General features: G+C 41.6%; 1 protein-coding gene across 1 annotated transcript in view; it reads right to left on the bottom strand.

The window, feature by feature from the left end:
- Positions 1–831: 831 nt before the first annotated feature.
- The window catches only part of WASHC4 (WASH complex subunit 4), a 69156-nt gene continuing 42918 nt past the window's right edge, over positions 832–27069 (bottom strand). Inside the window, exons 16-33 of the mRNA XM_044280585.1 lie at positions 26200–26307; positions 24684–24830; positions 24510–24589; positions 24315–24420; positions 21173–21289; positions 19387–19555; positions 18732–18886; positions 17193–17267; positions 12806–12910; positions 9965–10099; positions 9732–9840; positions 9452–9518; positions 6491–6577; positions 6201–6348; positions 4968–5064; positions 3320–3516; positions 3074–3173; positions 832–1436 (exon numbers count right to left, since the gene is read on the bottom strand). Coding sequence (XP_044136520.1) covers positions 1375–1436; positions 3074–3173; positions 3320–3516; positions 4968–5064; positions 6201–6348; positions 6491–6577; positions 9452–9518; positions 9732–9840; positions 9965–10099; positions 12806–12910; positions 17193–17267; positions 18732–18886; positions 19387–19555; positions 21173–21289; positions 24315–24420; positions 24510–24589; positions 24684–24830; positions 26200–26307 — 2064 coding nt within the window. The 3' untranslated portion in view covers positions 832–1374. The remainder of the gene's footprint in view (positions 1437–3073; positions 3174–3319; positions 3517–4967; positions 5065–6200; positions 6349–6490; positions 6578–9451; positions 9519–9731; positions 9841–9964; positions 10100–12805; positions 12911–17192; positions 17268–18731; positions 18887–19386; positions 19556–21172; positions 21290–24314; positions 24421–24509; positions 24590–24683; positions 24831–26199; positions 26308–27069) is intronic.

Here is a 27069-nt window from a genome sequence, read left to right on the forward strand (position 1 = left end):
TGAGAACAAACGCCTACCTGTGGACCTCAGAATAGGAGTGTGGGGGTAAACATTACATCTTTCCAGGTTTTTTGTGGACCCATTTATTTAAATGGGTCTGCAAAAAAAAACAAAACAAAAAAAAACTGAAGTTACTCCATGTGCATTCCATTTCCGTATGTCCGTTCCGCAAAAAAATAGAACATGTCCTATTATTGTCCGTATAACGGACAAGGATAGGACTGTTCTATTAGGGGCCAGCTGTTCCGTTCTGCACACGGACGTCATCCATATTTTTGCGGATCCGTGTTTTGTGGACCGCAAAATACATACAGTCGTGTACATGAGCCCTTAAAGGGGTTGTGCAATGCAACAATACCGGTGACCAAACCTCAAGATAAGTCATCAATATCAGATCGGCATGGGACTGATGCCAATCGGATATCGTGTAGGCGCTGCATCGTGGTACTTCTTCTCCTGTTCTCTTGAATATGAGAAGCGGTAATTATACTGCACTGCTGCCAAGACAGAAATGGCACGCAGGTACACAATAAAGAGGACGCAGCCTCTTCAAACAGAGGATAGGCGGGGGTGCCAGGTGTCAGACCCCCGCCAATCTGATATTGATGACCTATCCTGAGGATAGGTCATCAATAGAAAAAGCCCGAACAACCCCTTTTAAAGTAGAAGGATAAGGAAGGGCTTTCAACTTCTTATCTTTCTGTCCCTACAAGGTGATGGACGTGCACATCTTAGGTGTTTCTGTCAGACATTTTTTTATTTTTTTCAATTTCTTAACCAATGCCAATTAAATAGGAGGGTAGAGGCAAGAAGACACCTGACAGGCTGAAGTGTTGTGTATATATATATATATATATATATATTTTATACATTTTTACATCTGAAGATATGACATTTACAATACACATTTGATGTACAAAAAGTGTGCATTTACACATATACACGCTCACATCCTTCTCATATAAATTTGCAAGCTCTTATTTTCATATACAATAGGAAATAAATGTTCATGTCTTGTATATTCATCACAGTCATGTTTAAGTCTTGCTGTAGTAAACCCCTGGGTACTTGCTAAAAACCACGGGATCCTGAGAGGCTATCCTGTTAGATCTATAATCCATCATGTTAAATCACACAAAATGTATTATGTTCATTTACATTTAATGGCTTTTAGCTCCTCATTGGCAGCTGTCACCATGTGAGACATCCAGATGTGCTTCTTTTCCATGTATCTACTGCCATGGTTCTAACAAAATATTTGGGACCCGCTGTAACCACGTGATGTGTTGTCAGTGTACAGTCTTCTCAGTTTTCCATTGTGAGCAATGGTCTATCCAAGCTGAAAGATGAGACATTTAGGAACTTGCCGGTACATCACTTCATGACGGAGTCTGCAGCAGAATTGACTGACAGGTCGTTGCTTACTTTAGAAGTTTCTTTACATAAGCAAACAAATAAACATTATTAGTAATTTTACAAGCCATCACATACAAGACAAGCATAACTGATTACAACACACAGGACTAACATTAATGGGAACCTGTCATCAACTTTATGCTGCCCTCACTCAGCGCAAACATAACAAAAACAGGTGCACTCTGCGGTCTTACTAACCCTTGTACTGGTGTCAAATTGATAAGATTAGCCAACATATCCTGCTTGGAGGACATATCCGAGCCCGAGCACCGCGCCAAGGTTTCTTAAGTAGCTCGGGACCCAACGCTAAACCTACCTGGGCCATATGGGCAATACCAGGAGCTAGTTGGCAAATTACAGGAGCGCAAGGTCCGACTCACAGTCAATCTCCCAGTAACCTCCAGCATGAGACCATGCATACAGTGGGAGGAGGAAGAGAGCTCTGAGTCCCACCCAAGACTGGCTGATATAGCCCGGGCCTCACATGTGCACCAGAATGCTGCCTGTGGATGGAAATATAGGCGCATTCAGACTAGGAGTTTCTACACCTCCAAACAATTCTAAATACAAACTACAAATTAGCGTGGTATTAAAAAGCAGGAAGTGCTCAACCCCATATGCAGTGGTGCATCTAACCTGGGGGGGGGCAGATCCCCCTCTTGTGGTTTGCTGCTAATGGCAATCCCCAGCAAAAATGCATACAATGGAGAATGCCTGCAGCGGACCACAAGTACCACAATGGACATCCTACACTGCATAGCAAATGTGTGGATGTAATAAACAGTAAGAATAACAAAAACAGGTGCACACTGAGGCCTTGAAAAGAGTCAGATCTGCCTGAGAATAGTCACCGATATTCATAAGCCCCTGCTCTCCCCACCCATTTGCTGAAGATTCTCCTTACTTTTCTCCATAGAAAAGAACTGCCAACCATCAGCAGATGGATGAGAGAGTGCAGGAGATTAGGAATAACTGACTCTTCTCAGGTAGATTTGACTCTTCAAGGCCTGGGCTGCAATGATTATGATGCTGGTTCTCAGCAACCACTTACTTTTAGCTCATGAGTGACACACCGCTGAAAGCAGCATTTCTGTCACTACGTTCTTCTGCATGGAGTGAGGGCAGCATAAAATTGATAAGCAGTTCCCTTTTAAAGGAGTTTTCAGGGAGTTTTACACTGATTACCTATCCTCTGGATAGGTCACCAGTATCTGATAAGCTGTTTGAGAAGGCAGACGCTCACAGTGGTGCCGCGTCCTTCTCTCAGCTTTCCCAGGGCCATGTGATGTCACATTCATTGGTCACATGGCCTAGACGCAGCTTAGCCCTATTAAATTGAATGGGGCAGATTGCGATACCAAGTATAGCCGCTATACGATGTTAGGTGCTGTGCTTGGTAAGCTGCGAGAAGGCAGCGGTGCTCACAGGAGCTCCTGTGCCTTCTCAAACAGCTGATCAGTGTCAGGCTCCCAACGATCAGGTGCTGATGACCTATCCAGAAGATTAGGTAATCAGAAGGGGTTGTTCAGCCTTTCTGAAGTAATGGCCTATCCTGCATTCAATGCGGAGAAAAGGGGAACATATCGGAATAGGCTGGATTATTGACTGTGGCAACAAAGGAATGGACCTACTAGATATGTTCTTGTGTTATACAGACCTTCCTTTTCCTTCTTTTCCAGGTTTTCTTCTGCTGCAGTTTTGTCTGCCCTAAAGAAGATTCTTGCACTGCTCAGCGAGAAGTAAAGGAATTCAAATTCCTATAGAGGAAGAGAAAATACAATTAGGTCTCATTATTTACACAAAGAGAAAGCAGCCCAAGTAAGGGCTCATGCACACAGCTATGATGTAGGTCAGTTTTGTACAGGGCTACCATAGAGGTCCATGGGAAAATATGCTTCTTCACCTGCAGATAGATGTCTAGTCTCTTCTGTGTAAGGTTCATTGTCTGAAGCAGCTTCTCATCCTGATTATTAGACTGCACGTTCTGCTGCTTTGAGACTGCTCTTTTCTCCTTCATATACTTTTCTCTTACAGACTGGAACCAGTGCAATGAGTCAAATTCTTGGTACTGGTCCAATAGCTTGAGGATATAGGCAACACCTGTAAGTAACAACGCACAATGGATCAACTGAGGACTAGGCTAAAGTTAAAGGGTATTTCTGGAAGTAAAATATCTGATCGGTTCAAATCCTGGCACCACCACCAATCAGCTGTTTGAAGGGGCTGTAGCGCTCCAGTGAGAGCTGCAGCCTCTTCCTAAGCCAGTAACAGCACGTTCATCAGTCACATGGCATATTTGCATCTCCATGTCATTCAAGTGAATGGGCTGGGCTGCAATACCAAGCACATCCGCCATTCAGTGTATAGTGCTGTGCAAAACTCACTGGAGTGCCACGGCCTCTTCAAACAGCTAAGACCATGGCACTGATTAGATATTGTTTACCTGTCCTGAGAATAGGCCATCAATTTCGTACTCCAAGAAAAACGAAGTACTTCAAGACCAGGCCATTAACCCCCTTTCTGACCAAACACATTGCTTTTTTTTTTTTTATACATACATCCTTGAAAGCCACTACTTTTTTTCCCAGCAGTTTATGTAAATAATTTTTATGCCTTTATTGGTGATACACGGAGCTTTATTTAATGTCATTTTTTTAAATTATGTTCCGTTTCCATACCGATTATTTTGATGTATGTTATGGAGGCTGGGGGCGGGGCTAGAAGCTGCGTTGCAGCATTTGTAAAATTATTATTTTCTTTTTAATTTTACACTTTGCAACCACTAAGGTCTTACAAAACCTGTGTGTGACATTTAACATTACATTTTTAAAAAATTATTGCAGATTTTTGGTATCCCCAATTCCATGGGGAAAACACAGCCCCTACAGATGTTGTACAGGGTTGTATAGCCTCACTGCAGAGCTGATCTGGGTCTGCTTGTGCTGACTCCTGGCCCTAGACGATCATATTACCACTGGGAACGCTTCCTGATCTCTATACACTGTAATCTCTGCAAAACCATCCCTGCCTTCTCTATGGGGAGCCCTAAGGTCACTCTTCACTCCCGCAGTCTCTACACAGACGTCCGTGCAAAGATATGTGCTGACCTCCCGGACATATATATTCAACATGTGGTTGACAAGGGATTAAAAGTGTGTCTTAAAAAGAGAAGCTAGAGCAGGGATCAGCATCCTCCGGCACTCCAGCTGTTGTGAAACTACGACTCCCAGCATGCTCCATTCACTCCTTTGGGAGTTCTGAGTACAGCAAAGGAGGTGTGCATGCTGGGAGTCGTAGTTTCACCTCAGCTGGAGTGCCGAAGGTTGCTGATCCCTGAGCTAGAGCAAGCTGACTTCCGCTATTCTAGCTTCTCTGAACCCTGGCAATCTGCTATAGGGGAAGCCAGGTAGGACTATATATTTCCTTTGCAGCAAACTGCAGAGCAGCTAATATTCTGGTGCACCAATGGAAAACTCAAGCAAATGAGGGGCTCGACATGTACATTTAAAGCAGTTCCATCAGAAAAATTTGACATAGGTACAGTAACTTACCCATTGCGAACCCATCATCTGTAAAAGCAGCACCAACTTTATTTTTCTTGTTTAACTTCTCCTTGCAGTTGATAGAATGCTCAACAAAGTTGAGCGTCTAGGGGAAAAAAGAAAAATCTGGTTAGAAAGTGTGCAGTCCTCCAAATGCATTTTACAGAAATTGCTCTATTTAATTCTTCTGTCTCACGTTGCAGACCTCCCTCTCTACAATGCTATAGAACAAGGGGTGTTCAATGTTGACAACACGTTTTAACAGTAGGCGTGATGCAATGATATACAGTATTAACAAATATAATATCTAATTTACTATCCTAATTATGAATTGTTATATATATATATATATATATATATATATATATAATAATAATAATATGGAATTTATAGTGCAGTATATGTAGTGTAGATCCAGCAAAAGTAAATCTAAAGGTTTAAAGTGTACCTCCAGTTAAAAACAAGTTTTCAGAAATTAAAAGTACAGCTGAATATAAGAAACTTGGCAATATATCTTATTAAAGGAGTATGCTTTCTCATGGGCTTCTCAATGTCTTTCCTTCATTCAGCCTCTTATGTCTAATAGCTTCTTTCTCCAGCCTCACACACAGAAGTCTATCAAGAGAGGTGGAAGGATAAGGAGGCTGCAGTGATTTATTACCTCACTCTGAACAGTTGTAGAGCCTTATCCTACCAGATCTAGTAGAGTCAAAAGTGCTAAGTGTAGCAAAGCTAAGAAACTTCAGTTTGTGCATCTCTCATCCAGCAGTCTCCTCCACCCTCTTCTCTCCATAGTCGTCAATGTCAAAAACAGGAAAGAAAAAAGCAGATAAAACTATTTTTCTCTAATTAGATATATTAAAACGTTTCTTATATTCACCTGTACTATTAATTTATGGGAAGTTGTTTTACAAATTAAGATACCGCTTTAAATAATGGACAAAAATAAATAAAAAAGCAGAAAGGGGCTTGGTAAATTTGTACAGAGTGGAAAGGGTAGATATCAACTATCCGTGCATAAAGGCAACAATACTTTTGAGAAATAGATGTGCAAAAAGGCAACAACTACTTGTTTCTCAAGAGGTAGAGAAACAGAGTGAAATAGAAAAAGAGGTAGATAAACAGAAGTAAAGAAAGATAGAGCGAGAGAGAGAGAGATAGAAGGGATATAGATATATAGAGAGACAGATAACAAACTGAAACAGATATAGGAATTGTAAATCAAGCAGAGCTGTAACACACCAAAGGTGGGACGATGATGTAAAAGTTCCGGAGGTGAATATTCTTTATACTGCGAAATTCAGGCGCAAATACATCCACCAACATTTTGAAGTATTCAGTGCCTTCTGCTGAATTTCTTGTTAGGTCACCAAGCACAAAATCTAGCTGTCTGGAAAAAGAACATTCCTTATTTATTTCACTTCAGCCCTCAGATCAATAATAGTAAAATAGGACTCAATGTAAGCCGCAAACGTAATGGCAAGGTGCGAGTTTAAGTTATATAACAAAGTGCCAATATGAAAAAAAATCACCTTGCAGCCTTCTGGGTTTCTTCAGACAGACCCTCCTCTTTCACCAGTTCTTCAAAATTGACTATGTCTTCTAAATCTGGTACAAATCTAGTGAAAAAATAGAGAATAGATGCACACAAAAAAGAAAAAATATTAATAAAACAAAAGTACGTACATTAAGTAGGGAGAGATTTATCAATGGCCGTTGTTTTACGCCAGTCTTTGAAATCTCTTGCACTGCTGGAGAATGCGACTAATTTATGATGAGGTGCATGCCTGGTCATAAATTAGGCATATACTCTGGCTGACTGTGCACCAGAATGAAATCCACGGCAGCTTGACATCTCTATCTATGAAGTCTATAAGCGCTAGATAAAGAAAATATGGACAGAGTTGTCATCTGCCAGTTAAAACCAGAAAGTAACACATTTTTTTGTTTTTATTTTCTCAGTTTTATTTTATAATTGTAGATTTTTTTTTTTTCTTCCGTATCCTGAATATGATTATGGGGGCTGCCATCTTACCCAAGCTATTGTCAACAGCATTTAGCAGCCACCATTTGCCATAGACAGAATGTACAGGAGGGCACTTCTAAAGGAGAGTTTTCTAGGCATGCTCTGTGACCTATGCAGACATCAGGAGGGAGTAGATAAGCTATGACATATACTATAGTTAATGGTGGATCCTGTGTTAACTATATATATATATATATATATATATATATATATATATATATATATATATATATATATATATATATATATATATACATATATACACACACACACACACAATGCATTCGGAAAGTCTTCAGACACTTTCACTTTTTTCACATTTTGTAATGGTGCCCTTGCTAACATTGAAAAAAAAGTTACATTTTTGCTAATTTATTTAAAAGGAAAAACAAAAATGTCACATAAGTAAGTCGGACCCTTTGCTATTACACTTGAAATTTTGCTAAGGGGGCCTCCCATCTCTTAATCATCTTTAAGATATTTCTACACTTTGTTTGGAGTCCACCTGTGGTAAATTCAGTTGATAGAAGAGTTGGACACAATACTGTGTATATAAGGTCACACAGATGACAAAGCATCTCAGGGCAAAAACTAAGCGTGAGGAGAGAAGAACTACCTGTAGAGCTCAGAGACTGGATTGTGTAAAGACAATGATCTGAAAGATCTCAAGTGCTCAGTGGCCTCCTAAATTCTTAAATGGAAGAATTTTGGTACAACCAGGACTATTCCTAGAGCTGGCTGCCCAACCAAACTAAGTAATTGGGGTAGAAGGGCCTTTGTAAGAGAGGTAATCAATGGCCACTCTAGCTGAGCGCCAAAGATTTTGTGTGCAGAAGGGAGAAACCTCTAGAAGGCCAACTATTACTGCAGCATTCCACCAATCTGGGCTTTATGGCAAAGTACAGAGAAATAAGCCTCTCCTCAGTAAATGACACATGAAAGCCCGTCTGGAGTTTGCAAAAAAAATATTTTAAAAAAATCACCTGTAGACTGTGAGAAGATTTGTTGGTCTCATGTAACCAAATTTGAAGTTTTTGGCCTCAATTCTAAGTGTCATGTGTGGAGGAAACAGGCACCGTTTATCACCTGCTCAATACCATCCCTACAGTGAACCATGGTGGTGGTGGCAGCATCATGCTGTGGGGCTGTTGTTCATATCGGCTGGGACAGGGAGACTGGTCAGGGTTGATGGAAAGCTGAATGGAGCAAAGTACAGAGATATTCTTAATGAAAATCTGCTCCAGAGTGCTCTGGACCTCGAACTGGGCAGAAAGTTCACCTTCCAACAAGGCAATGACACTAAGCACAGCCAAGACAACACAGGAGTGGCTTAGGGAGAACTCTGTAAGTATCCTTGCGTGGTCCAGACAGAGTAGTGACTTGAGCCCAAACACCTCTGAAGAGACCTGAAAATGTCTGTCCACCGACGGTCTCCATCCAACATGAAACAGCTTGAGAGGATCTACAGAGAAGAATGGCATAAAATGCCCAAATCCAGGTGTACAAACCTTGTGGTATCATGCCCAAGAAGACTAGAGGCTGTAATTACCGCCAAAGTATTAAACAAAAGGCCTGAATGCTTAGGGTATGTTCACATCTACGCTATGAATTTCAGCAGGCTGTTAAAGCAGATTTCTCGAGCATTGCCAGACACTGCTGTTCACTGCTGGGCTTTGTGAATGCATTGTAGATTATGTCAATCTAATCCTTCCTATAATGAAAAGGAGATGACTGCTGAAAAATGATCTGTACATACCAGGAAGTGGTGCTTATTATTAGGTTTAGTGGACACTGCGAAAACTGCAGAATTTTAAAAAAATATATATAAATAAATAGTGATATGGAAAATGAAACATAACATCACTGATGACACTCCCTTTAAATTACACCCATGTCCTTTCTGTTGGGACTGTATGAGCAATTGACTGGGAAGTCAGTGTCCTACTAGGACAAAGACAGTACAAAGGTCAAAAGTAGGCTTCGTATCCTCTGGGACTTCCGACAGTCTCATTTACATGTGTGGATCTTTTTTTATGTCCTACAATGAGTATAGTGTAAAAGAGAAAGCTACATTTTGCAACTTATTTTTATTGCTCCAAGCAACTCTTCAAAAATTTGCCATCAAAAACATCCTACCATTTTGTGACTACAGCTATTATGCAGAACTTAGGGGGAGATTTATCATCTTCCTGCGCCTGATTTCTGATGTAAAAAAGTCGGAAGTCTCAACACCACTGCAACAAAATATTGTTTTTATGTGGTGTTTCTATGCTGCCCTCGACATTTTTCCCGAAAGCGGTGTGGCAAGGGTGTGGAGAGGGCATAGCCAGATACACAGGTCTGTATAGAAGCTGCAGTAATTGTGACTGTTTCTGAGCAAGACAATTTCAGGTTGCTTCAGCTTTCATCTTAGATGCACTTGAACAATAATAAATGGTTGCAAAGGTATACAAGAATTTGAAGATACCTGATTGCATTACTGCAGCAGTGAAGGCCACCAGACCGGATCATCCTCACGTAGCCCATCGCATTCCCTGCAAAGAAAAGTACTGATCAGCATCAAGTAGTCATAGAAAAGCAAGATACAAGGAAAATCTGTTACCGCCATTCACAGACGAGAACTTCCTAGGCATTACTCAATTTTTTTTTAAATTACTTTAAGAACATTCTAAACATTAGGTGAACAACCAGCATAAAAATATATATAAAAATTATTTCATAGTTTTTTGCTAAGACATTATAATCACCAATCTGGCTGATGAGTTGCCTGAACTGGTCCAGGTAGCTCTGTCCATCGGGAGTGAGGCCAAGTTTACGGATTCCACGATTAAACTTTTCTGCCCTCTCAAAAGGACACTATAAAAAAGAAAATTAGCTGCAAATAAGAAAAAATATGCTACAAAATAGAGTATCTTCAGAGCATGGCAGTAAAACACATAAACCTGCCACTGGATCTCATAAATGGGATGTGTGAGTTTACCTTCTGATCAGTTTGGTCCTTAACTTCTCTGAAATAGCGAATATCCTTGATCAATCTGGACTTTATGTGCTCATCATACATAAACTGGCTAAATATATAAAACTTCTTACGCAGAAACTGGTATGTGAAATTTACCTAAAATGAAAAGGGAAAAAACAAGCTGGTAACTTCAACAGAACATAGGTATAACTAAAATATCAAGGTATGCAAAGCCTGGGGGGGCAGTGCATGCCACAGGGATTGTCTGTTGCACTGCCCCCATAGACCCAGTATAACAGAATGTATAAATTTAGCATGAAATGCTCCTGTAAAGGTTTTGGATCGCACTGTCCCCTTAGAAACCTGGAGAGCAGATGCGTGGTGGCATACCACTCAAGAAGCACTAGTCGCCCTGGTCGAATGAGCAGCGACTCGGAGAAGCCTTGTTTTTGGCAAGATAGGCTTCAGAAATCAGTCATGTAGTCGCTCAGATCTGCTTTATTCCAGGAAGGCGAGACCGGATGATAATAAAGCAAGGTTTATCACGAACTACCACTCCAGATGACATGAAATGAGAGCCTGTTTGGAAAAGTATTGGCTGGTTCTTTTGACAGATCCAGTCGTAGTGAAATATGCTTCTTCAAGTCCTTCTTTGGTCGCAAGGAGATCCAAGAATCTGAGAGACTATCCGGTGAAAAGCTTTTACATGACACCGATTCCTCCGATCTTTCCTGGTATTGGCAGGCCCAAGTGGGGGTTTGTACCTTATGGTAAATATATTGCCTGTGCTAATATGGTAAGAGCCATAGATATTTCAGATACCACTAGTGAGAAGACCTTTTTAATTACCCACCGCGGTGATGTATTATGCGACATGCCCTTGTCCAAAAGTATATGTAGGGCTCACTAAAAGAGAGCTGAAGATCAGGGTGCATGAACATGTCCGTGATATTGTATCTGCTAGAGATAAAACAGATGAGTCCAAGTTGAAACCAGTCGCTAGGCATTTTAAATCCCATCACTGCTCTGATTCGACTGGGTTAAAAGGTTCGAGCTATTGATTGCGTGGTGAGGAACATGCATGGTGGGGATATTACAAGGAGATTGGCTCAGTTAGAATGTAGATGGATTTGGAAGTTGAATACGCTACACCCTAATGGTCTAAATAAATCATCTGGTTTTTCATCCTTTTTATGGCCGTTCTCCGGGTCTGCACAACACTGTTTTAAATTCTGATTTTTTTTAAATCATTTTTATTTTATCATTCATTATTTTTGGTATGTATCACATGGGATCACTTATTTTTGTGCTCTCTATATAATTTTTATATATTAATATATTTATTATTTTTATTTATTTTTGTTTATTATTGATATATTTTTTTATTAGTATTTTTTGTTTTCATTATTCTGTTATTCTACTTGCTCTGAATGTTTTGTGGTCACCCGGCATAGATCCCCACATGTATGTGGTAAGGATAGGGGAGGGAGAAGGAGGGAAGCAGGAGATAAAGTATAAATTAAAAAAGTAGTATAAAAGGAAAGAACCTATTTATTAAATATAGTTTTATTCATTTTTTTTTTCTTTTATTAGGGTACTTCAGTTTGTTTTTAAAGGGAACCTGTCACCGGGATTTTGTGTATAGAGCTGAGGACATGGGTTGCTAGGTGGCCACTAGTACATCCGCAATACCCAGTCCCCATAGCTCTGTGTGCTTTTATTGTGGAAAAAAACCTTTTTGATACAAATGCAAATTAACCTGAGATGAGTCCTGTACGTGAGATGAGTCATGGCCAGGACTCATCTCAGGTTAATTTGCATAGGTATCAAATCTGTTTTTTTTACACAATAAAAGCACACAGAGCTATGGGGACTGGGTATTGCGGATGTGCTAGTGGCCATCTAGCAACCCATGTCCTCAGCTCTATACACAAAATCCTGGTGACAGGTTCCCTTTAATCATGTCAATTATTTTCATAGGTCATTCATAGACCATTTAATACACTCATGATTTGTTTATCACATTCACTCACTTTTTTTATATAAAAAAAATAAATAAAAAAAGAACAAAAAAGCAGAAGAGCCCTTCAAAGTAGGGAGGTCTGCAGTCTACGGACACTAAGCTAAAACTGGTTAGCTCTTTCCAGAAAGGACAGGATAAACTGGCAAGAGGAGCAAACTTTTTTTTTTTTGGGCTTAGTGTCTGCCTCCTAACGGTACCAGCTATATCTACATATGTGTCCCACAATCACGTGAGCAAGAAATCATATACATATTATTAGGAACCAAATAAACTCCTCAATTATGTGAGCTAATAAGTTAGTAAGGGGAAATAAATAGCGCACCCAGACTACAGTCACTCTTCATCCTTCACTGTAACACATTGGGGGAGACATACTAGGACTGGCCTTACAAACACCACTCTTAGTATAAAGTTTGTAGCAGCAAAAATACAAATCTACACCAGCTAGGCAATGATTTGAACTGGTATTTACGCCAGTTTTCCGCCATGCCCCCTTCTGCTAAGCGCCACCCAATTTTTTCTCACCACTTTTGAAAATTAGGATTTTCTATTTCATCCATTTTCACAGCCAACTACACCCATAAAAGTCATCAAGGGGGTCATTTTTCAAAGGTCTCCATGAAAAAATGGCAGTGAAAAATAACAATTTTATAGTTTTTAACCATTTTTACTTCACTGTCATGCCTACACACACAGCAAAAATGTCTGTGACTGAAAATCACGTCACATTGCATCGTATAATCAGGAGCAGATTTCTTTCTGTTGGTTATTTTCAATAATTTACCTCAAAATCTTGAAGGACAATAATACGAATGATAATTGATTATAAAAATGCCTACCGTTGTACTCATAATCCCAGTGCCATGGGTTCGAATAGAGTTAGCGATGTGCCGGATGTTGATGGTGTTCAAGTGCTTATTGTTACTGGTCCTCTCTACAAATATCTGCAGGAAGAATTATTATTACTGGGTTAATGGACGTGTTTTATACTTGTATGTTCATCATTGAACATTTGAACATTCATTCAAACAAAGAAAAGTCTACATAAGTTCACACAGTAGATTCTTCGCTTGAAGAATCCACAGGAGAAATCGTAGACTTGTGGATGTGCAATCCAATTCTCTTTTTCTTTAATCACGTATGATTATTCTGTCCAGGATCAGCACTCCTCCCGTTACAGGTGCTTTTAATTAGCAGTAGCCTGAATATAAGTCTGAGTCTCAGAGCAGGTAACAATGTGAGCTTTGACAACTGTTCACACGGTGCGGTGCTGGGTGGAGGCCGTTGTTGCTGTGGCGCTGCACTGGTGGGACCCAGTGCTAGGGTGGCATTGCCAGAAAGCAGGGGTGCTGTTTGGCGGCTGAATCCCACCGCCTGCTGGTGTGGGGTTGTGGCGCCGGCGGTTGCCAGGCAGTGCCACGCCAAATTTAGAGTAGGTCCCACTCTAAGGGGCAACCTTGACGCGGTGAGTGGGCTTATGCCTTTTGATCAAAATGTACACTAATGCCTCTTATATAGCATGCAGTATAGGGGGCCGTACACTAAATATTGTGCTGAGAAGCGATGTTAATTTTGCTGAGAAGCAGTTATAGATCAAAGCAAAGCTTGTGGATGTGCGATCCAATTCTCTTTTTCTTTTCTTTTTGAAATTGTAGACTGACCCTCAGATTTCTGCTATGAATTTGCATTAACAAGTGCCACAGATACACAGGCAGATTATTCCTATTCAAATGTCACTACTTGATGCAAATTCCAAATAGACAGGAAAAAAAAAAACAGCCGCAACTGTGACAATGTAGCTTCCTACTAGAAAGAAGGGGGTGCGGGTATCTAGTCATTTTCATGTGCTGAAATCAAAGTAAAATTTCCACTATAGGAATGTACCCTAAAAGTTAATTTAAAGGGTTGGCCGAGATTTTAATATTGATGACCTATCCTCAGGAAAGGTAATCAGTATCTGATCGGTAGTAGCCCGACAGCCACGAACCCCCTGCCGATCAGATGCTTGAGAAGGCCGCTGCGCTCCTTTGAGCACCTCGGCCTTCTCACAGCTTACCAAGCACTAGGGTTGTTGCGATACCAAAATTTAGATTCGATTTAGATACTATAAAAAAGTATAGCGATACTCTATACCATTCAATACCACACAAAAAAAGAATAATAAAACACCAAAAAACTGCGTGCATTCCGCATTTAAAAAAAATTGCGAATCACGCAGTTTAAATATTTTTTTTTTCTGTTCAGGCGTTCCACCACATAGAAGATTTTTTTTAGATAGTTTGGACTTTTCGGACATGGCGATATGTGATATGTTTATTTATTTATTGTTTATATATTTTATATGTAAAATTGGGAAAGGGGGTGATTTATATATTATTTTTATTACTTTTTATTTAAAAACTATTAGCCCCCTTAGGGACTAGAACCTGGGATCCCTTGTCCTATTCACTCCGATAGAGCTCTATTAGGGTGAATAGGACTTCACACTCTCCCTGTTGCCCTGGGCTTTGTACTTACAGCAGCAGGGAGCTTACCATGGCAGCCAGGTCTTCAGTAGTGTCCTGGCTGCCATAGTAACAGATCGGAGCCCCGCAATTACACTGCTGGGGCTCCAATCAGAAGCTGCCACCAATAAGGAGAAGGGGGGGGGGGACCCTGTGGCCACTGCCACCAATGATTTTAATACTGGGGAGTTGAGGGGGGGCGCACTGCGGCAACAATTTTTTTTTATTTACTGGGGGAGGGGGGGGGGGCGCCACCAGTGATAATTAACCTTTAATGCAGGAGGCGGGTGTCGGCAGCAGAATCACATAGCTGGGAGCTGCGATCAGCTGCAGGTAACCCCTTAGGTGCCACACCTGAGGGGTTAACTGCCGCTGATCATGTGATTCTGCTGCCGGCACCTGTATTTGTATTCAAGGGATTCTGTCACCTCGTTTTCGGTTAGAGATGCGGACATGCACTGGTAGATCGCCGCTAGCATGTCCGCAATATACCGGTCCTATAGGGCTGTGTCCTTTTATTTTGTTTAAAAAATGATTTTAAAGATATGTAAATAAGCCTTGTAAGGTGCCCAAGGGGCTGTACGAACCTTTCTGGTGCCCAGCCACGCCCCGCCTGTGAAGGAGCCCAGCACCGCCTATGTCCTCCGAATCTCCTCCTTTCGTCACAGTTAGATTGCCGCAAGCTCGCGCATGCGCAGTTCCGGTATAGTGTTCCTTCCCTGTGCTTCCCATCAGTCTCAGGGAAGAACTGTACATGCGTGAGCTCGCGCATCGCGAGATTACGGCGATCTAACTGTGACGAAAGGAGGAGATTCGGGGGACATAGGCGGTGCTGGGCTGCTTCACAGGGGGGCGTGGCTGGGCACCATGAAGGTTCGTACAGCCCCTTGGGCACCTTACAAGGCTCATTTACATATCTTTAAAATCATTTTTTAAACAAAATAAAAAAGGACACAGCGCTATAGGACCATTTTATTGCGGACATGCTAGCGGCGATCTAGCCGTGCATGTTCACAGCTCTATAACCGAAAACGAGGTGACAGAATCCCTTTAAGCGTTAACTTTCATTGGCGATGCAGTGCGCCCGCCCCTCCTCTGCCCCTCTCTCTTCTTATTGGCAGCAGCGGCACAGGAGGGGAGGGAGAGAGTGACTTCTTCTCCCCTGTGCTGCTGAGAACATGGTGCACGCTGACAGCAGCGGGCTCCGCGTTCTCTGATGCTAGCCTAGTATCCAATAAATTTCAAATCCCGGTATCTTATCGATACCGGTACAAAAGTATCGATTAGGTATCGATATTTCGATACCCGCAACAACCCTACCAACCACAGCACCATATACTGTATAGTGGCTGTGCTTGGCATCACACTCGGCACCATTCGCTTCGATGGTGTTGAGCTGTACCTAGGCCCCGTGATAGATGAACGTGTCGTTACTGGCCAATGGAAAGCTGAGAGAAGGCTGCGTTGCTCACAGGAGCGCTGGTGCCTTATCAAACAGTTGATCAGCGGGGGTCCCGTGTGTCAGACCCCAATGATCAGATACAGGTCATCAGTATTAAAATCTTGGAAAACCCCTTTAACTTCATAAATGCAATGCATTACTTCTCTTACATATTGTATTATGGCTCAGACCTGCAGTCACAATTGTTCTGTTTTCTACGGGAAGCAGTCGAGAAATGTATTGTCAGACAAAAGCCGTACAGCTTAGCCAAGCCCCTTATTATATCAGAATGCTGCATTTGGCGTAAAGACTATACTTTAAAAAACTTCCCCAAAAAATCTGCAACCACTTAATCACTAAAGAATGTGGGGCGATTTCAGCTCTGAAAACCGACAGAATTGTGAAAGCAGATCTGGAAAATAATACAGGCCATAGTATAAGATCAATACACACTTATGCACCTTTCATATGGATTAATTATTTTCAATTAAATCAACTGTCCAACGGTGTTTGAAGGAGGACACACACACATATAGCGCAATGTTACAAGAATGATCTCTTGTTAAAGGGTAGTCCCATCGCTAGGATATACCACCAATGTCAGATAGGTGCGGGTCCTAGAACGGACCCGTCAAATTCAAGGGAGAACACCCTCCATTCATTGTTATGGGAGTTCTAAAGATGGCCAAGCACTGGCTCAGCTATTTCTAGCAGTGCCTTAGCATTGAATGGAGATAGCAATATCCTTTTAAGTACAATGCAATACTCTCCATGAGTGTTGGAAACTTTACTTCTATGAAAAGTAACAAATGTACTTTACTAAGCCTATAGTGAAAATAAAAGAAAGTACTTGAATTGTACATGGTGAAAGTCAACAGTGGTGTAAACAGTAAAGAAATATTACCATTAAATGAACAAGCGAGAATAGTTTTACAAGTGTTAAATGGAGGAGGTGGATACTTAATTGACATGTTGTGATTGCAAATGAATAAGGCTTTATTCGTGAAATATCAGTACTTAACTGGTGGTAAACAGGCACCAAACGTGGATGATGTCTAAATTACTCAATGCTTTAATGTGTGATAACTGTTATGTTATATACGGTTGGTTGTTATTAATAACTCGACTGACAAAGATAAGATTGTAATGCACCTTTTATTGTGATATGTATTACTTTAAAAATGCCAATAAAAACCCAAAAAAAAAAAACAAACAAAAAAAAAAACTGTGGTGTAAACAGTAGAAGATGCACTATTAGGAGGTGGAAAGAAAATCTCATACCTGATTATTGAGGTTGTACAGGTAGCGGGATACAAACACATGAATGTTCCTCATGATCTCCAGAACATCCAAACCCTACAATATGAAGGCACAGTATTTATTTTAGAAGCAGCACAAACTCCATGCAGATTCAAACCCAGGACCCCACATCTTCAAGGCAACAGTGCTACCTGCTGAGCTACTATGCTGCACTTTTCAGTATGCAGGATTTACTTCTGACTTAGGAGAGGTCATGAATATCAGATTTGTAGGGACTGACTCATGATCTTCAGCACCAGAACCAGGCAGCAAAATGACAACTGCAGCGCTGCTCCCTTTCACTTGAAAGTAACCAAGCATGGCCACTAAACAGCAAAGAGAGTTGTGTAACTGTGCCTGGTCCTGGCAACTAACTTGTGAAGCTGCTGAATAGAGGTGCTGGGAGTCAGAAACCCACCGACCTGATACTAATGACCTATCCTAACGATACGTCACCAATAGGCAAGTCCTGGAAAACACATTTAATGGGGTTATCCAGGATTCTACTACTGATGGACAGGCCATATCTGATCAATGGGAGTCTAGCACCCTGCAAATCAGCAGTTTTAGGGTAGCTCTGGTGCTGGAAATACATAGCTTGGTCTATTGTGTAGTGGATGGAGTTGCTTTCTTCAGCACTTCTCCCATTCACTTAACCTAAAACACCTGATCAGCAGAGGTGCAGGGTTTTTGGACCCCCGCTGATCAGATATTGATGGCCTATTCTGGGGGTAGGCTATCAATAGTAAAATCCTGGGCAACTACTTTGAAAGGGTTGTTCACCTCTTTTCTGTAGACCTCCCCAGCATAGCTAGACCCGTGGTGGGAATTATACTTCCCTAATCCCTGCAGATGGGTTTCCAGCTACATTGCTCCCCCTCTGGCACAGCAGGTCTCTGTTCTCCCGACCTCAATATCCAGTTTGACGCAGGTCACATGGCAGCTGAAGCCCATGACAGGCCCCAGCAGTGACATGTCACTTTTGTGCAATTTGTTCTGGATCCTCCAAAATGAGTTATATGTAATTTTATTTTATGTATTTTAATTTTAACTAAATTTTTCAGCCAGCGCCCTTGTATCCAGGTTCTGTTTTCTGCCCGTGATTTTAGAAACCAGATGTGGATGCGGGGAGAACAGAGACCTGCTGCACCAGAGCATTGGAGCCAGAACCCATCAGTGGGGATCAGGTAAGTATGATTCCCACAGTTTGTCCAGCACACTGGTAGGTTTGCAGAAAAGGTCCCCCAGGGGTGAACAACCCCTTTAATGGTTATATCCATAATAAGATATAAGATTATTTCTTGACTGCCCCAACCATCTATTTAAAAGAGGGACATAAACAAACATTTGAGCTGCAGAAGGAATTTGGAACATCTGGAATCTTGTTGGTTAAAATGCAGAAAGACACCCACAGTATACTACAATGGAGAAAATGTGTTGAAGCTGCAATGTGCATCTCTGAAAACGTAGAGGAGAGTGTGTATCTGGAGGGGAGTTTCACATACATAAATGCACACTTACCTGCTCTAACGTCTGGCTTGGTAAATGAGGTTCAGTCATCGTTAAGCCATAACGTTGGGTGGCCAAATTCCGCATCTCGCTATATGTAGCCCAGTCATGGAGAGCTACAGTTGTCAAATTATAAAAAGTTTTATCCAGATAGTGTGTCACATAGACTGCAAAACAAAGGGCAAGTTAAGTTATCTGTTATACTACATGAAGCAGGCAATGCGCACAAAACAAGAATACAGTACATTTAGAGTATGTCCACATGGAACTGAATCGCTGCAGATTTCCCTACGTAGATTTTTGTGAGGCCGATCTGCAGCATTTCACAGTAGCGGCAATGTGGACAAGCTTTCAAGAAATCTCATTCACACTCTGCATTAAAAAAAATCTGCAGAGTACATAGACCTGTGTGTGGATTTTTAATCTGTAGCATTTACAACAACCACCTCGCTGTCTGTACTATATACCGCCATATACTGTAAATGTCTTAAGTGTTTACCTACAGCTAGCAAAGGGATAAAATAAATAGCATAATCAGTCTACATAGTCTCAGACAGGAAAAACTCCACCGGATGTAGGCTTATCACGCAACCTAATTAATCAGTATGGTTAAGATGTATCAGTAGCCCATTATTGTTACTTTCATAAGCTTTTACTCAACATTTACCTTTGATATCAATAAATCGGTCAAAGAAGCGGATGGGTGCCAGAGAAAAGAAATGTGCCAAGTCCTTCAAACCAGTTTTAAATGGATTTCTTTCATCTAACTGAAGGTGAGTGTGAACAGACAGACGGAGGTCCTTCTCAATTTCTTTACACAGCTTGTCTAACAGGTGCTACAGATGTAAAACAAGAAATCAAAAAATGGTAAGTAAAAGCTATAACCCCTTAAAGGGGTTGTCCGGGTTCAGAGCTGAACCCGGACATACCCTTATTTTCACCCCGGCAGCCCCCCTGAGCCTAGCATCGGAGCATCTCATGCTCCGATGCGCTCCCGTGCCCTGCGCTAAACCGCGCAGGGCACGGGCTCTTGTGTTTTCAATAACACACTGCCGGGCGGTAACTTCCGCCCAGCGGTGTGTTCGGTGACGTCACCGGCTCTGAGGGGCGGACTTTAGCTCTGCCCTAGCCGTTTTACTGGCTAGGGCAGAGCCAAATCCCGCCCATCAGTGCCGGTGACGTCACCGGGGTTCCTGTCAGCCCCATAGAGAGCCCCGGTACGTCACCGGAACTCAGAAAAATGCCTTTGCCCTGTGCAATTTAGCGCAGGGCAAAGGAGAGCATCGGAGCATGAACTGCTCCGATGCTCATGTCAGGGGGGCTGCCTGGGTGAAAATGGAGGGCTGTCCAGGTTCAGCTCTGAACCTGGACAACCCCTTTAAAAGAAACCTGACAGTTGTTAAAAGTTATCCCCTAGCCACAGGATGGGGGATAACTATTAGATTCATAAGGGTCCAACTGCTGGGTCCACCATCGATCTCGAGAACGAGTACCCTGTACCCCTCAGAGCGCCCCAAAATGAACAAAGCAGCAGGTCAGTCATGCAATCTGCTGCTCCATTCATCTGTATGGGAGGATGCAAATACATTACCTGGAGTCATGTGGGTGGAGCAGAAGCCTTGCATAATTGGGGAGTCCGCTCTGTAAGCATGCCCACTTCTCGATGATTGCCTTGGATTCCAGAGCTACTACTGCTCATATCAGTAGCAAGAACAGGTGTGCTTACAGAGCAGACGCCATGACATGGCAAGGTTTCTGCACCAAACCCATAACTCCAGGCATTGGGTTTGCATACATCACACGATAGGATCAGTTTGCCAGCTTTTGTGTCGCACACAAACTAGTGCAATAATAAAATCTAGGACACATTTGCAATGGTAAACTAACTTTTGCTGTGAAAAACGGACTACAGTCTGTGCATGCGTATTTTGGCTCCATGCACATGACCGTATTTATGGTCCGCATCCGAAGCGCATTTTTTCCAGACCAGATGTGGACCCATTCATTTCAAAAGATGTGGACATGTACGTCCGTTCCGTGGTCCCACTGAAAAAAAGAAATGGAACGTTTCCTATTCTTGTCCATTTTACAGACAATAATAGGCACTAGTAACGTAGTGCGGGACCCGTGGAAGGGGAAAATGCAGGATGCACACAGCTGGTATACTTGTTTTGCAGACCGTAGAACAGACGCAGCCATTTGCATTTATGTTATGAATATAAGTTTCTATGAATCTGCATTTTACGCCAGAAATCTCCAAATATTATACACATTAAATATTTGTCATGAAACTGAATGGAAATTCATGTTTTCTACAAATTTTCAATTAAAGTTCACATTGAGTTTTCAAAATCACAGCACAAACTAAGGATTACAGAAATAGAAGCATGAACACTTTGTATTACAGACAGGATTCTCATATGAAAATGCTGTAGAGAATATACAGTACATACCTCCGTCAAAACTTCCATAATTTCCTTGTCATAGCACTTCAATAACATATCATGAGACTCCAAGTGTCTAGCATGCATCATTGCAGGAACGCAGCTCCACAATGCACTGAACATATACTGATTGAAAGCAGAAAAGTGGAAATACATTACTGTTCAGGCAATTATAAACACGAAGGAAGGAAAACAGTGAAGGGGGGCTTTTTATCTTTTATAATATGTCCAGCCTTTCATCTATCTGGGGGAAGTAAAAAATGGTGACCCTAATTTTTTTGCCCAGTTTCATAAAATCCCTACTGAGCAGCATGGGCAGAGTGCTGGAATCCACTGAATACAGTGCACAAGTGCTGTGGGGTCCTTGTATTCATGAGCTCCCGACTCTCCTGCCACTTTCTTAGCTGCTGATTGGCAGCCTTCTCCCTATATACAGTATAGGAAGAAAGCTGTCAATCATCCAGACAGAAGGAGTAACTGCATCTCAGGAATGCCGGTTTTCTTACCAGGAAGTTTAAGAAAACTACTGGGCTAAAAAAAATTAAAAAAAAGTTACCCAGCGTTCAATCAGGGTCACAGATGCCCAACAGTAGAGCAGCATAAAACTGGTGACAGATTCCTGAAACAGGAGGGATCTGTAGCAAACACATGGATTTCTCATTCAGATGAATTATGTAGTCACAAACTTCTACAACAAATCTACCATGTGTGTTTATGCCCTAAAGGGAAATGCACATTGCAATTAGGCTTCAGCAATATACTGCAGATATGGCCACCAATAATAGCCCTTGTAATTTTAGAGCTACCCACAGACTTTACCGTAATAATTGAAAGGGCAGCTGTCAGCAGATTTGTACCTATTACACTGGCTGACCTGTTACATGTGCACTTGACAGCTGAAGGCATCTGTGTTGGTCCCATGTTCATATGGGCCAGCATTGCTGAGAAAAATTAAAGGCTATGTACACCTTTGGAGGTATACTCATTTTGGGCTAAAAATATTTTTCAATTGGTCTTTATTAAAAATATTGAGCTGTTCTGTCACAAAGGGTTAGAGTGTAACTGTCATTTTTTATTTTTTTTTGTAATGCATAGGGACAGTGATACTGACCATTTTTGTAATATACTTTACTTACTGAAATCATACATTTCTATTAAAAAAATAGCTATAAAATGGCCCATTTTGAGCCTTAGCAACGCTCCTCTGTTTTCTGTTACATAACATAGATTTGCTAACACATTACAAAAATACACATCACTTTAACAGTTTTTCTAGCTGTGTGAATTGTACTTTTTAGGGTACTTTCACACTTGCGGCAGAGGAATCCGGCAAGCAGTTCCATCGCCGGAACTGCCTGCCGGATCCGTCAAAACGTATGCAAACTGATGGCATTTGTCAGACGAATCAGGATCCTGTGTCATCTGGAAAAACGGATCCGGCATTTATTTATTTTTCACATTTTTTGCAGTCTGAGCCTGCGCAGACTGCAATGCCGGATCCGTTTTGCCGGAACACTCGGGGCCGGATCCGGCATTAATGCATTTCAATGGGAAAAAATTGTTCCGGAATAAAACCGCAGGCAAAAAGACTGAACTGAAGACATCCTGATGCATCCTGAACGGATTACTCTCCATTCAGAATGCATTGGGATAAAACTGATCAGTTCTTTTCCGGTATTGAGCCCCGAGGACGGAACACAAAGCCGGAAAAGAATAACGCTAGTGTGAAAGTACCCTTACTTTTTGTTTGTTTTGATACTGAAAAAAAAGAAAAGAAAACTTTGAAAAATAAAGTAATTTTATTTTTCATCGTCATATTCTGATCCCTCTACGGACCTTTGCGGGGGCTCATTTTTGCGGGACAATCTAGTTTTTATTGATACCATTTTGGAGTGTGTGACTTTTGGTCACATTTTATTACTTTTTTTTTTGTAAGGGAAGTGATGAAAAAATTGCGAATCTGCCATTTTAGTTTGTTTGCCCGTTAAGCCAATTCGCTTTTGTGGGATGAATATTTTTACATTTTGTTGCCATTTTGGGACGTGAAGATGTCCATGATCTTTATGTTTTTAATTTTTTTATCCTGGTAAAATGAGGTGGGAGAGGTTGCTCCCCTAGGCGGCTAGAATATGCGATCTTCAGATCGTTTTCATCTTGGACTACAATCTAAGCTCCATTTGCTATTCTCCTATGGAGTCCTGCCACCTGCAGGCCTCCATAGGAACTACAGCTCTTACACACTGGGTCTCTTCAGAGACCCAGTGCATCAGATGGAGGGAACAGCTCCCTGAATCAATGAATGGGGAGCAATTCCTGACTCGGATGTGGGCGCTTCAGGTTTTTCCACATTTAGATGTCAGGGTTAGGCTACTTTCACACTAGTGTTCGATCGGATCCGTTCTGAACGGATCCGCTCATATAAATGCAGACTGTGGCTCCGTTCAGAACGGATCCGTCTGCATTATAACTTAGAAAAATTTTCTAAGTGTGAAAGTAGCCAGAGCGGATCCGTTCAGACTTTACATTGAAAGTCAATGGGGGACGGATCCGCTTGAAGATTGAGCCATATGGTGTGATCTTCAAGCGGATCCGTCCCCATTGACTTCCATTATAAGTCGGAACGGATCCGCTCGCCTCCGCACGGCCAGGCGGACACCCGAACGCTGCTTGCAGCATTCAGGTGTCCGCTCACGGAGCGGAGGCTGAGCGCTGGCAGGCGGATGCATTCTCAGTGGATCCGCCTCCACTGAGAATGCATTAGGGCCAGACGGCTGCGTTCAGGGCCGCTTGTGAGCCCCTTTCAAACGGAGCTCACGAGCGGACACCTGAACGCAGGTGTGAAAGGAGCCTTAAACGTGAAAGGGTTAAATGTCTGATCAGCGTTGTCGTCAGTTGCATACATTATCCCTGGGCCTCTGCTGTTTGAGCGGGTGCCATATTTAAAACCCCTCCTTCTGCCGCTGGGACTCTAGGGGTTAAGTTAAAAAGCCATAGTAGGTTTCAGACTATTGAGAGATAGCTTTTTCAAAGAATCTGTCAGGGTTAAGAAAAAATGTGCATTTAAAACAGTGTGTGTTGGGTAAGTTATCATCAAATGAAGAATATGGTGACACTCTAATAGGACATCTCTATGCACAGTTCTAGTACTCACATGTAACCTGGACGCATCTACTGCATTTTCATACACATCATCTAGATAAATGGGGAACACTGCTCTATGCCAGTACAGGAAACAGCAGTCACACTGTGCCCGGACTCTAGAAGAAGGAAGCACAAATATGCAGTTAATGCCAAGTCTTTTTGGTTGCGCGACATCTACAGTATATGTCTAAGCAATGGGATATACCGTTCTCTCAGTTCACTTATGAGATCCAGCTTCTTCATAACCAGCTGAAGTGGTAAAAGTTCCTCATCCTTAAAGGTTTTCTGTGACACAAAACCAGTAAAACACATTTATTATGCCTCTTGAATTTCCAGGAGGCCTCTTTCTAGGAGTGAATCGACTACTACTGATTCTTACCATCTGTGTGCCCACACTCAGCGCTAGAGCAATGACGAGCCTCCTCTGCCTTGTGCTAGGACCATTCAAGGTGTTCTCAGCCAAGACCAGGGCAGAGAGGACATCCAGACGCTGCTCGCTGTATTTCTTGTCGGAAATGACTCTCTTCTGCATTAATAAAACAGAAAAAGGTGAGAATGGGAAGTAAGCAAACCATTTAGTTATTAATGGCTATAGAAATCTTTATGGACATTTTTATTTTATTACAAGTATTTATTTTTATTAAAAACACTAAACTGTTTTTGTTCTGCAGCCTGTATCTATTTTTATTATATTATATACCAGGCTGCAGACTGAAGTTCACTGTGGCTGACTCCTATGATCTCCTGAACTAAGCTCAATTATGATCAAAGCATAATTCAGGAGCATTTAGCCCAACTGATGGATTTCACAGATCCAGCCTGTGATGCAGAATGAAAACTGTTTAATAAAAAAAAAATGTAAAAATATATTTTGTCCAAAATATTTGCATTAAAACATTTCATTCACAAGGCGTCCATAACCTTTAAGAAAATACAAAAAAAAAATAAAAAAATTCCAAAACACCATGGTGAAACCTAAGAAAGGTTCAGCAGTGGTCAAAGTGCACAGAACAGATGTGCACTTGCATTACTTGGTACAGAAACCACTTTAAAAAACAATATTAGATTGGGAGACTCAGAGAGTAAGGGTCCATTCACACGTCCGTGGAATGGGTCCGCATCCGTTCCGCAAGATCCGGAACGGGTGCGGACCCATTCATTCTCAAAGGGGCAGGAATGGATGTGGAGAGCACACTATTTGCTCACCGCATCCGCCTTTCCAGAGCATAGTCCTGATCTTCTGGCCCGCAGCTCCGGAAAAAAATAGAACATGTCCTATTCTTTTCCGCAATTGCGGACAAGAATAGTCAATTCTATGGGGGTGCCGGCCGGGTGTATTGCGAATACGTAATACACTACGGACGTGTGAATAGACCCTAAAGCTGGCAGCATCCGTGAATATAAATCTGACCAACGCTGCAGTATGCACTGGTGCTATAGAAATAATAATTCTTTATTACCAACTACATTTCCAAGCTAATTTAAAATCCTGTCGTTAACTGCATCAGTCCCAGCATACTAAATGTTTATTGTTGCTGCCCTAGAGGTGATGAACATTACAAACAGGGTTATCTACTATGATCTTTTAGTGTTGTGTTGGCTGCTTTTTAGCGCTGTTAAAAAGGGCACACATATATAAGGAAGACACAGGTAGCTTGAAATTCCTCAGAGGCCCAGGCTTTGGCCTTCTCTCCCATACTTTACACTGTAGCTCTGATTCTTCAGATTGACTGTGTATAGGCACAAGTCAACCATAAACTCACCAGTAGGTTAGTGCATTGGCAGCTGATAGTTTATAGACTATAACTATAAAATACAAGCACCTAAACAACAAATGAGAAGACACACAAAGGAGCTTCAATGATGAAGAGTCTAAGGATTGTAAAACATCTCACCTTTGCAACAGCGATGGCAGCAAGTGCTTGATACTGAAGGTGTTGGGCGATGTGACAAACAGAATCCGCAACAACCGTACTTCTTCTATGGAAAGTGTGCTCTATAGCCTGGAAGCAAACAGCCGTGTTACTCGCGGTATCAGAAATGATGGAAAAAAAATATTAAACACTAAAATAACCATAAAACACATAAGACGAGGATAACATGGTCCAACTATGCTACAAGCTAACCTGGGCTCAACTAAAGTCACTATGGGTAATCACGCAACGCAAAATCTGCAACGATATCGTAACTGTACCTTTATCATGATTTAATGCAATGACCTGATGACCAAGGTCCACTTTATAAGGCACAAAGCTGCTGGTACAGGTAGATGTTCAGTCCAACATTAGTACATTCATGAAAACAGTGACCTGGCATAGAGACTATACTGCAGTACTACAGCTGGTACCAGCAGGCCCCCTGCCATTCCAACCCATGGAACAAATGTTACACATGGATCGCAGCCCCTGATCCGATCACTATTATCATATTTACATATGATATATATGGACAGAATATGGCTGCAATAATTAGAATTCCTTTCCACACAGTTGCACATGTACTTCTCATGAGATCAGATGTTAGAATGCGGTCATTCCATGTCAAGTGGACCAACCTAAAAATCCGATCCTCTCCAAATTGAATAAAAGTTTCCTAGGGTCCTAAATTAATTTTTATTTTATTTTTTATCTGGGCCTTTTGTGGCAAAAAACATGCTCTTTGAGAGGAGATTAATAAAAAATAAAAAAATAAATGAAAAATTACAAAAATTGGAGATATTTCCACCCTACTAGTAGCAAAAACTGGCAGAAATATGAAATGTAATT

Source organism: Bufo gargarizans, chromosome 2, assembly GCF_014858855.1.
Source record: "Bufo gargarizans isolate SCDJY-AF-19 chromosome 2, ASM1485885v1, whole genome shotgun sequence".
In the NCBI taxonomy this organism is placed as follows: Eukaryota; Metazoa; Chordata; class Amphibia; order Anura; family Bufonidae; genus Bufo; species Bufo gargarizans.